Genomic DNA, 12,343 nt, shown 5'->3' with positions numbered 1-12,343 from the left:
CTGTTATTGATGTTTTGCGCACAAAAGTCAAGGCTGACACTCCAGCGCAGGACTGAGGGAGCTTTGCACGGTCAGAGCTGGTGTCTTTCAGATAAGACATTAAATTGAGGCCCTATCTGCCCACTCCGGTGGATGTAAAAGCTTCCATGACACTATTCTGAAGTACAGCAGGGGAGTTATCCCTGGTGACCTGGCCAATATTTACCCCTCAATCAGCAGCACAAAAAATCAGGTTATCTGGCCATCATCATGTTGCTAACCCTTGGAGTTTGCTGAGCACAACTTGGCTGTCGTGTTTCCTTCAGTTCAACAGCGATTACATTTCAAAAAGTACTTAATTGACTATAAAGTGCTTTGGGATGTCTGATGGTCGGGAAAAGCACTATATAAATGCAAGTCTTTTTTCTTTTACAAACAGGATTCGACACCAGATTGCCTGACCTGTAGAAGGGTTTGAGTTCATTCATATTAGTTGGTTGCCAAACTACTCTGAATGCACAACGTAGTCTTTGATTGAACAATCAGGTAACATGGACTTTATTTTTTTGCTAGCTGACATTTTTATTACCCATCCCTAATAGCCCTTGAGAAGGTGGTGGTGAGCTGTCTTCTTGAACTGCTGCAGTCCATGTGGTGTAGATACACCCACGGTGCTGTTAGGGAGGGAGTTCCAGGATTTTGACCCAGTGACAGTGAAGGAACGGTGATATATTTCCAAGTCAGGATGGTGAGTGACTTGGAGGAGAACTTCCAGATGGTGGTGTTCCCATCTATCTGCTGCTCTTGTCCTTCTAGATGGTAGTGGTTGTGGGTTTGGAAGGTGCTGTCTAAGGTGGCTTTCTTCAGTGCATCTTGTAGATGGTACACACTGCTGCTACTGTTTGTTGTTGGTGGAGGGAGTGAATGTTTGTGGATGGAGTGCCAATCAAGTCGGCTGCTTTGTCCTGGTGGCAAGTTCTTGAGTGTTGTTGAAGCTGCACTCATCCAGGGAAGTGGAGAGTATTCCATCACACTCTTGCTGAATTTCGACATGGGCTGATTCAGTATTTGAGAGTTGCAAATGGTGCCAAATATTTTGCAATCATGAGCAAAAATCCCCACTTTGACCTTATGATGGAGGTAAGGTCATTGATGAAGTGGCTAAAATGGTTGGGCTTAGGACACCACCCTGCGAAACTCTTGCAGTGATGCCTTGGGACAGAGATGGTTGACCTCCAAGAGCCAGAACCATCTTCCTTTGTGCTAGGTATGACTCCAACCAGTGGAGAGTTTTCCCCTCAATTCTCATTGGTTCCAGTTTTGCTAGGACTCCCTGAGGCCACATTCGGTGAAATGATGCCTTGATATCAAGGGCAGTCACTCTCACCTCACCTCTTGAGTTCAGCTCTTTTGTCATTGTTTGGACTAAGGGTGTGATAAGGTCAGGAGCTAAATGAACCTGGCAAAACACAAACTAAGTGTCAGCAAGCAGGTTATTGCTGGCCAATCAAGTGGCTGCCACTTGATAACAACCCTTTCCATCACTTTGCTGATGATCCAGAGTGAATTGATGGGGCGGGTTGAATTTTTCTAGCTTTTTGTGGAAAGGACACAACTGGGCAGTTTTCCACTTTGCCAGGTAGATGCCAGTGTTTCTGGCTATACTGGAACAGCTTGGCTAGGGACATGGCAAGTTGTGGAGCACAAGTGTTTAGTGCTATTGCCGGAAGGTTGTCAGGACCCATAGGCTTTGCAGCATCCAGTGCCTTCAGCCATTTCTTGATATCACATGGAGTACATCGAATTGGCTGAAGACAGGCATCGAGTTGGCTGCAGATTGGCATCTGTGATGCTAGAGACCTCCAGAGGAGACCGAGATGGATCATCCATTCGGCACTTCTGGGTGAACTGTTGCAAATGCTTCAGCCTCATCTTTTGCACTGACGTGCTGCACTCCTCCATCATTAAGGATAAAGATATTTTGGTGGAGTCTCCTCCTCCTTTAGTTGTTTAATTGTCCACCACCATTCATGACTAGATATGGCATGAATGCAGAGCTTTGATCTGATCCACTGGTTGTTGGCTATTCAAATCTACCATTACAGAATCTTACAATGATTACAACACAGGAGGCAAATCATGAACGATGTGCTAGTGCCGCTCCTCTGCCTTTTCCCTGTAGACCTGCAAATATTTCCTCTTCAGATAATGATCCAAGTCTATTTCGAAAGCCTCAATTGATCCTGCCTCCACTACACTCATTAGAATACTTTTAAGGCAGGGGTGGATAAATTCTTGCTAGGCATGGGAACCAAACATTATCGGGGTTAGATGGGAATTTGGAAATCGAAACAAGATGATTAGCCATGATCTTACTGAATGGCGGAGCAGGCTCGAGGGGCTGAATGGTCTACTCCTGTTCCTATTTCTTATGATCTTACATTCTCAGACAGTGCGCTCCAGATCCTAACGATTTACTGCATAAAGTGTTTCCTTTTATTGTTGTTTTTGTTTTGCCTATCAGCTTAAAGCGGTGTCCTCTGGTTCTCGACTCTTCCATCTATTGGAACAGTTTCTCCCTATATACTGTCTAGCTCTCTCATGCTTTTCAATACCTGTCAAATCTCCTCTCAACCTTCTCTTCTCCCAGGAAGAACAGTCCCAGTTTCTCTAACCTATCTACGTAACTGAAGTTCTTAATGCCTGGAATCACAGAATCTCGAATTATTACAGTGTAGGAGGAGGCCATTCAGCCCTTCATGTCTGCACTGACTCTTCGAATGAGCAATTCACTTAATATCATTCTCCTGCCTTCTCCCCATAACCCTGCACATTCTTCCTTTTCAGATAACAAGTCTAATTTCCTTCTGAATGTTTCGATTGAACATGCCTCCACCACACTATCAGGTAGTGCATTCCAGGTTTTATCCACTCGCTGGGTGAAAAAGTTTTTCTTGTATTGCGTTTGCTTCTTTTGCCTATTACTTTAAATCTGTGCCCTTTTATTCTTCATGAGTGGGAACACTTTCTCCCTATCTACTCTGCCCAGATCCCTCATGACTTTGAATACCTCTATCAAATCTCCGATCAGCCTTCTTTTCTCCAAGGAAAACAATCCTAACTTCCCCAATCTAACTTTATAACTGAGTTTCCTCATAGAACCATAGAAAAGTTACAGCACAGAAAGAGGTCATTCATGTCTGCGCCAGCCGAAAAAGAATTTTTAAAAAATTAACTGCCCACTTGCAGGTTACAACACTTAAGCGCATATTCAAGTACCTTTTAAATGAGTTGAGGGTTTCTGTCTCCACCACCAACCCAGGCAACGAATTCCAAACATCTGCCACCGACTGGATGCAGTTTTTCCTCATGTCCCCTTTAATCCTTCTACCAATCACCTTAAATATGTGCCCCCTGGTAACTGACCCCTCCGCTAGGGGATAACAGGGCATTCCTGTCTACTCTCTCTAGTTTCCTCATAATTTTGTACACCTCAATCAGGTCACTCCTCAGCCTCCTCAGTTCCAAAGAAAACAAACTCAGCCTATCCAATTTTTCCTCAATGCTGAAATTTTCATTCTCTGGCAACATTCTTGTAAATCTCCTCTGTCCTCTCTCCAGAGCAATTATGTCCTTCCTGTAATATGGTGACCAGAACTGTACACAAAATTCCAACTGTGGCCTAACCAGCGTTTTATACAGTTCCAGCATTACATCCCTGCTTTTTTTCTTAATTCATTCACGGGATGTAGGCTTCACTGGCTGGGCCAGCATTTATTGCCCATCCCTAATTGCCCCTTGAGAAGGTGGTGGTGAGCTGCCTTCTTGAACCGCTGCAGTCCCTGTGGTGTAGGTACACCCACAGTGCTGTTAGGAAGGGAGTTCCAAGATTTTGACCCAGCGACAGTAAAGGAACAGCGATATATTTCCATGTCGGGATGATGAGTTACTTGGAGGGGAACCCAGGTAGTGGTGTTCCCATCTATCTGTTGCCCTTGTCCTTCTAGGTGGTAGTGGTCATGGGTTGGGAGGTGCTGTCGAAGGAGCCTTGGTGAATTCCTGCAGTGCATCTTGTAGATGGTGCACGCTGCTGAAACTGTGCGCCAGTGGTGGAGGGAGTTAATGTTTGTGGATGTGGTGTCAATCAAGCAGGCTGCTTTGTCCTAAACGGTGTTCAGCTTCTTGAGTGTTGTGGGAGCTGCACTCATCCAGGCAAGAGGGGAGTATTCCATCACACTCCTGACTTGTGCCCTGTAGATGGTGGACAGGCTTTTTGGAGTCAGGAGGTGAGTTCTCACCACATAATTGCTAGCCTCTGACCAGACCTGCTCTTGTAGCCACACGCATATGTAGTTTCCAGTACATGCAAATGCACCGCACAGAGTCCAACTGAATGCATAATTCTTATCACGCTGAGAATCATTCAGAAAATGCTGTCCAATCCACAGAATCACTTCTAATGTTGGACACTGCATTTTGAATTTTGCAAGCACAGGCTGGTTGGGTGTGGTCTGTACCTTGCCCGTTGCGAACAGCAGCTTGGCAGCGAATGCTTGGCAGTTAACTGCCAGTCACCATCATTGGTGCATTCTCCATGGCAGAGCCTCTACCAGAGTCCACTTGCCAAACAATCAGCACTCTCTTCACATACAGTATAAATTGTTGTTTTTCCCCTTATATTGGTATCCTTGTGAAGTGTCCTGACGAATGCAAGGCAAAAAAAAGCTTTGATATCTCTTTTTTCAGCAATATTCAAGTTCTGTATTACCAAATGACTAGATGTAACATTTGCAGTTCTCTAGGCCGCTAACACTACCGAGTCCAAGGGAGACTGAAAAATTATGACCAATGCCGCTGCAATTTCAACACTCACTTCTCTCAGTATCCTTGGATACATCTCATCTGGTCCTGGTTTCTTATCAACTTTAAAATCTGCCACACTCGTGAATCTTTGCACAAAATCTTTACAATATAGGAGGTGGCCATTTGGCCCATCAAGTCTGCACTGGCTCGCTGAAAGAGCATTCTCCCTCGTCCCACTCCCCTGCCTTATTCCCGCAGCCTTGCACATTCATTCTTTTCAGAAAGCCATCCAATTCCTTTCAGAATACCTCAATCGAACCTGCCTCCACCACCTTCTCAGGAAGTTCGTTCCAGACTCCAACTACCCTCTGCATAAAAAATCTTTCTTTACATCACTTTTACTCCTTCTGCCAACTATTTTGAATCTGTGCATTCTAGTTCTTGATGCTCTCTTGATTGGGAACAATTTCAGAATCACGGAATTTTAACGGTACAGAAGGAGGCCATTCAGCCCATCATGTCTGTACTGGTTCTCCAAATGAGCATTATGACCTAGTGCCATTGCCCTGCCTTTTCTCTGTACCCTTGCATTGTTTCTGTTCAAATAATCATCTAATGCCCTCTTGAATGTCTCAATTGAACCTGCCTCCACCACACTTCCAGGCAGTGCACTCTAGACCCAAACCATTAATTGTGTGAAAAAGTTCTCTCTCATGTCTCATTTCTTACTATTTACCCTGCTCATACCACTCAGAATCTTGAATACCTCTACCAAGTCTCCTCTCAGTCTTTTCTCCAAGGAAAACAATCCCAATCTCTCCAATCTATCCTCATAACTAGAGTTCTTCATCGCTGGGATCATTCTTGTGCATCTCCTCGATACTCTCGCCAATGCTTTCACATCCATCCTCATGTCTGGCGCCCAGAACTGGATGCAGTACTCCAAATGAGGCCTAACTAGCATCTTATACAAGTTCAACATGACCTCCTTACTCTTGTATTCAATGCCCCTATTAATAAAGTCTAAGATACTATATGCTTTTCTAACTGCTCTCTCAACATGTCCTGCCAAATTCAATAACTTAGGTACATATACACTGAGGTTCCTCTGTTCCTGCACCTCTTTTACAATTTCCCCCTTTATTTTATGCTGTTTCCTCAAATCCTTCCTGCCAAAACGAATCACCTCACTCTTCTCTGCCACTTATCTGCCCAAGGACAACATGTCCATGCCTTTTGAAGTTCAAGACTATCCTCAATCACAGTTGACAACATTTCCAATCTTCATATCATCTGTAAATTTTGAAATCATGCCCTGAACATCATACTCTAGGTCATTAATATATATCAGGAAGAGCAAGGGTCCCAACATTGACCCCTGGGGAACTCCACTACAAACCTTCCTCCAATCTGAAAAACATCCATTAACCACAACTCTTTGCTTCCTATCACTCAGCTAATTTCTTATCCAAGTGCCTACTCTCCCTTTTATTCCATGAACTAGAATTTTGCTCACAAGTCTGTTGTGTGACACTGTATCAAATGCCTTTTGAAAATCCACATACACCACATCAGCAGCGTTTCCCAAATTGACCTTCGCTGTTACCTCTTCAAAAAACTCCAGCAAGTTAGTTAAATATGATTTTCCCTTAATGAATCTATGCTGGCTTTCCTTACTTATCCTGTGCTTGTCTAAGTGACTATTGATTTTGTCTCAACCTCGTTTCCAGAAGTTTCCCTACCACTGAAGTCAAACTAGTCTGTAGTTGCCAGCTTTATCCTTGCACCCTTTTTTGAACAAGGGTGTAACATTCGCAATTCTCTAGTCCTCTGGCACCACTGGTGTCACAGGGTTTTCTACACCCTGTGTCTTCACTTTCTTCCAAAACTTCATTAAAAGCTTTTTTGAAAGCTGTGATGTTATTGCAGGAAGAAATTCAATCTTATTGATAGAAAAATCCCAGGAAACAGTCCAATCCAGAAGCTCCATCTCTTTGCCTATTTAAACATGAACCAAGCAAGCACACAAAATATTTGTTAAATCAGGATGATGACCTGCTGAACAGCATCCTGTTTATCCTAATTATTCCTGCCTGGTTGAAGTTTTAATTTACTCTCCTAGTTTTAAATAAATGTTTATGTTAATGCAACTTCCAAAGCGTTCCGGGAGCAGTCACTTCAGAAACCGACTGTACGGCACTAGGAAACAGACAGGATGGATGCAATAAGGGAAAACACACATCTGTCCATGCAACATGCTGCTGCCAGACAACTCCTCTCCCTAATCTCATTTTTGGAGTCACCCCTCTGACCTGGTGTTATTCATCCAACACACTAGCTGCTCTCCCACCAGTGAGATGAGAGAACAGATACCTTGGGTTTCCCATTGGCCTGCTATGGGGAAGTCTGATTGTTGAGATGGATACATGAATCCCATTTAGCTCCCCTCATCATGGTATCATAGATTAGGGCTCCATATCCCAGAAAGAGTCCTCTCACAATCAGATGATTCACAATTACAACAACATTCATATGCATCTTAGTTTCCCCTTCTATCTGAATGACAAACCCCAGGACTCATCTATACAGATTCTAGAATCTTCTCTCTACTTCTACAAAACTCCAGGACTACTCCCCCAATATTGCCAAAGCACACAGATTTTCTCCCAATGTTACTAAATTCCGAGAACCCACATTAACAGCTCAAATCCCCAGGATGCCCACATTACTGCTAAAATTCCAAAACCATCCATTCGGCCAACAAAATTGCAACTCCACTATAGCCCTGTCAAACACAAAAACCCCAAGTGGTTTAGCCAATCTGAAGGACTCTTCTTGTCCAATTTTATGCAAGTCGAGGATTGAATCTACTGCCCAGTGCTCTTAAGCTGCAAATACTTAACTCCAACATCCCCCCTACCATTTTTCTATCCATACTGTGCTTTGAAAAAGCAGAGATCAAATATACAGATGAAAGTACACAAAATTAATCAAGTTTACTGATTGAAATATTCATTTGTGAAAAATAATCCAAAACAATTTATTACACTATTGCAAATGAGGAGGCCTGATGATATATGTTGTCATGTAGCCTACAATGCATGTATACTGTATGTAATGCATTCAAATTTCATCCTTAAATCCAATTTACAACATCTTTCAATATCTTTTGGGATATTACTTATGGCTGGTGTACATGGTAACAGCCTTCAGCCCTCCCAATCTGATATGCTTGGATCAGCTCCCCTAGCTGCAGGAGACACACATGTCCATGAAGCAGATGGTCAAGCATTTGTTGTTTACTAGCATTTTACCATGTTAAAGGTGCTATATAAATGAAAGCTGGTGGTGTGGGAATGAGCCACAAAGTACTGAAAAATATCATTCACAAGTTCACAATGCTCTTGGTTTTGGAGGAGATGGTGTTGGGTTGAACTTGTTTTATCACTTAGTGGATGTAGATCACGTAACTGTCTTTTATTTGAACTAACTCCAAATGAAGGCTTATCAAGCCAGCCAATCAATATTCTCAACAGTATCATTCCACACGAAACTTGCGTGCATTGTCTGCCCACAACCTTCAACTTCCACTGTCATGATTATTGGTTACACTTTTCATGACATAATATAATAATAGCAAGGCCTATTGTCAGGAAGATGTAAAAATTTTCATAACGATATTGGAATTTATAGCTGTGTGTCTCTGTGCGCGCGCACGTGTGAGAGAGATTTAATTGAATTAAAGACAGCTGGTCTGAAGGCTTTGATGTGTCAGTAGTTAAGCTAGGTTTAAAATGTTAAGTAGGTAAACATGGGGGAAGTTTAGAATGTAAAGTGTAAAGGGAACATTGCATTTTTAAATAAACCAGACTGGCCTGAATTCAAAAGAGGGAGTGAGATGTTATATCTAGCCAGGAGAAGTTAAGAAACAGTGTGTTTATTTTTCCCAAAGATTACTGGTAAATTGGTACTATGATAGATTTTATTAGAGAAGTAAAGTCCAAAGATATAGTGAAACAATAGGAATTTGCATTCAAAGGGGAAAATATGTATAAAGGAGAGAAGGCTGTGTGTAAGCGCAAGCATTCAAAGATCTAACACAAGTGTGAAAAGCCTCCAGCATTTAAGCCTCAGGCTGCTGTCTACAAGGAACTGAAGCTGAATTCACTTTGAATTCAACTGTTCAAGATATTGTGTGTTACTTTGCCTGGATCTTTTAAAATCTGTGTGCCTCACTGCTGCCTTAATGGAGGTGTAACTAGGGTTTAGATTAATTAGGGGATTTAGAAGTTATCATAGCAGTAATTTGTAGATCTATGCTTAAAATCATTTCTTCTATTAATAAAGGTTTAATTTAGTTTTGTAATAAACCTATAAGACTTGGTGGCCTTTTTACTGAATTCAAAGCCCGCATCTCAAAATAAGTACAACTTGCAAATAGTTGCAGCAGCTGCTTCAAGTTTCCCTCTGGGATTTGGGCAGCTTGGCATTTACCATCTGCCTGCCATAACACTCTATAATTAGTAGTTACATGGAAAATTCCTAATAGGAATCACCCATAATGCTGCAGTTATAAGCCATACTAAGTGGTGTTGTGGAGCAAATTTCTCAAGTCTCTGTCTCAAATCGGTTGTCATCTTGCTTATCTAAAGCACACAACTTCAACAACGCCACTGTAAAACGCAAGACTAAACACAGATATTCCTTTAGTAATATACAGCATCTTATCAAGAGTGAAACGTCACAAAGCAGTTCTCAAATACTGAATTATTTTTCAAGTGCAAGGCATTTTAATTCTTAGTTGACTGGTTTACTGGCAATCAGGACTGGGCCAGTGAGGCATCAAAGGAGGTCCCAAGAAGACAATAAATGGACTAAAGCTGCCATGTATAGGGTACCAGGACCAATGGGGCTTAAGACTGAGAGTGGCAAAGGAAGGCTGGGATGGACAAGAGATGAGAGAGTAAGAGCTGAGGACAAGGCATAGGCAGTGAAGAAGAAATAGAAGGCTTTTTTTTAAACAGAGAGAATTGGAGAAGAGCAATAGAGGGGATGGGAAAATAGAAGGTAAAGGCTGCTGAAGTTCAAATCAAAAATGAATGAAGGATGAGGGGAGAGGGAATTTGGAGATGAATGTGGATTGCAGTTAGGCAGAAACAAAGTCATTAGGCTTCAACAGATGCAGAGAGGAAATTGCAGGTCTGGTGGAAAGGAGAAAGTTGGAGTAACAACTAGAATAAAGCATTAGAACCTTCCCTTTTCTGTTCATTTCTTCAGCTTCTTCAGAAACTTTCATCCCAAAGCCAATCTGTGCTCCTGGATCGATCTTTTCAACCACCTTCCATACCTCCAACCCACTGACAATACAGCAAGCAAAATAGCAGGCAAACAAAAAACACAGAAACAAAACAAAAGAGCGCACACACAAAGTATATAGGAGCAAAAAAAATGAGAATCAGGGAGATGAAGCCATTAGTCATACAAACATAGACTGTATTCTTTCATTTATTGAAGTTTAAAAAGGCCCCTTCACTCCAGTCAAAAGCTGAAATCTTTCACTTGCCAATCCAACCTAGCTTAAAGCTGAGAAGATTAAGTGGAGATTGAAGAAAGATCAACAAACATTATTTTAATGCACTAAATTGTTACAGTCTGGAATGCGCTGCCTGAAATTATTGTGGAAGCAGATTCAATAGTAGCTTTCAAAAGGGAATTGGATAAATACTTCAAAAGATCACATTTTCAGGGCTGTGAAGAAAGAGGTGGTGAGTGAGGTCAACAGGATAGATCTTTCCAGGCCTCAAGGACTGAATGGTCTCCTTCTATATTGGGCGAATGTAACATATGAAGAGCTAAGATAAGGCGTCAAGCAGTATTCCGTTTCAATAACTTCTGACTTCACTTGTTTACTTGATCATGAGCAATTATTTACTTCAATGTAGTTTTTTGAATCTGTACAAATGTATTAAACCTTCCTGTCCAAAAAATTAGAGATTACCTCTAGAATATTTTTGATGCAACTGCACATTTTATTGCGAATATAAACAAAGAATCTGAACAGCGAAGTATTTTCTGAGCAGGCCTGGTTTTATGCTGTTTCAGGTATCCAACATGTAACTCAGGCTGGGAAATTGCAGTAGCTGCCCCCCTCCCCTGGCCCCAACCAACTTCCCCAGGCCCTCCACCTCCCCTCCCTTGTCTCCTCCGCCCCCCTTCAGCCCCCCTCCTTCAACCCTTCCTCCCCACCCCCTTCAGCCTCTCTCCTTCAACACCCCACCCCATCTCCCTTCACCCCCCTCACTTCGCTACCCTCCTTCAACACCCAACCCCACCTCCCTTCACCCCGTCCCCACCCCCTTCTCCCCCGCCTTCACCCCCCTCCCTGACACCACCTTAACCCCCCCCTTACCCGACCCCTCCCTCACCCCTTCCCAACGTTTCCTCACCCCTTCCCCCCTCCTCCTCACCCCCCTCCTCCTCCTCTTCCTCAACCCCCTCCTCCTCACCCTCAACCCCTCCTCCTCACCCCTCCTCCTCCTCTTCCTCACCCCCTCCTCAACCCCCTCCTCCTCACCCCTCCTCCTCCTCTTCCTCAACCCCCTCCTCCTCTTCCTCAACCCCCTCCTCCTCACCCCTCCTCCTCTTCCTCAACCCCCTCCTCCTCTTCCTCAACCCCCTCCTCCTCACTCCATCCTCCTCACCCCCTCAACCCCCTCCTCCTCACCCTCTCCTCCTCTTCCTCAACCCCTTCCTCCTCTTCCTCACCCCCTCCTCCTCTTCCTCACCCCCTCCTTGTCTTCCTCACTCCATCCTCCTCACCCCCTCCACCCCACCCCCTCCTCCTCTTCCTCCACCCCCTCCTCCTCTTCCTCCACCCCCTCTTCCTCCACCCCTCCTCCTCTTCCTCCACCCCTCCTCCTCACCCCCTCCTCCTCCTCTTCCTCACTCCATCCTCCTCACCCCTCCCCCCCCCCTCTCCCCGCCCTCACTCACCCGGCCGCCATCTTCCCGGGCTGATGTCATGGAGATTCCCGGACCCCCGGGGCGGCTCCGGCTCCCCCACTGTCCGGGACCGGGACCGGGATCGGGATCGGGATCGGGATCCGGGGATTGGAACCGGATTCGGGGATCGGGATTCTGCCTTTTCCCCGCCGATTCCGGGCGCTTTATTTTGTTTATTTTACAGACGGTGTTTTTTTGCGGCCGCGGCGGCTGCGGGAGTTTCCGCGGTGACGTCACTACGTTTGTCGTGCGTGCGTATCGCGTCATCATGTTGATTTATGTAAATGATTGAATATGTAAATGAGGGTTTAACCTAAAGCTATTTAAATATTGTTAATATTACTGTTTGTGAAAATATTATTGCTGTTTCCGTGTGAAAGTAATGTTACTGTGTTTGTGAAAATAATATTACTGTTACTGAAAATATTATTACTATTTCTGTGTGAAAACCATGTTCCTGAAAATATGATTAGTATTTCCCTGGGAAAATATTATTACTGTTACTGTGTGAAAATATTCTTTCCTTTTCCATGTGAAAGTAATATTACCATGTTTCTGT

General features: G+C 43.7%; 1 protein-coding gene across 2 annotated transcripts in view; it reads right to left on the bottom strand.

The window, feature by feature from the left end:
• bsdc1 (BSD domain containing 1) overlaps window positions 1-12,039 on the bottom strand; it is a 62,865-nt gene extending 50,826 nt beyond the window's left edge. The window contains exon 1 of one of the 2 annotated variants that reach the window (XM_041212626.1): window positions 11,776-12,039. In XM_041212626.1, coding sequence (XP_041068560.1) covers window positions 11,776-11,786 — 11 coding nt within the window. In that variant the 5' untranslated portion in view covers window positions 11,787-12,039. The remainder of the gene's footprint in view (window positions 1-11,775) is intronic. The other variant, XM_041212627.1, reaches the window with a different exon arrangement.
• Between the last annotated feature and the right edge of the window lie 304 nt (window positions 12,040-12,343).

The sequence above is a fragment of the Carcharodon carcharias genome, chromosome 19, assembly GCF_017639515.1.
Source record: "Carcharodon carcharias isolate sCarCar2 chromosome 19, sCarCar2.pri, whole genome shotgun sequence".
Taxonomy (NCBI): domain Eukaryota; kingdom Metazoa; phylum Chordata; class Chondrichthyes; order Lamniformes; family Lamnidae; genus Carcharodon; species Carcharodon carcharias.
The sequence above is the reverse complement of the archived record's forward strand: the minus strand, read 5'-3'. Positions and strand labels throughout refer to the sequence as shown.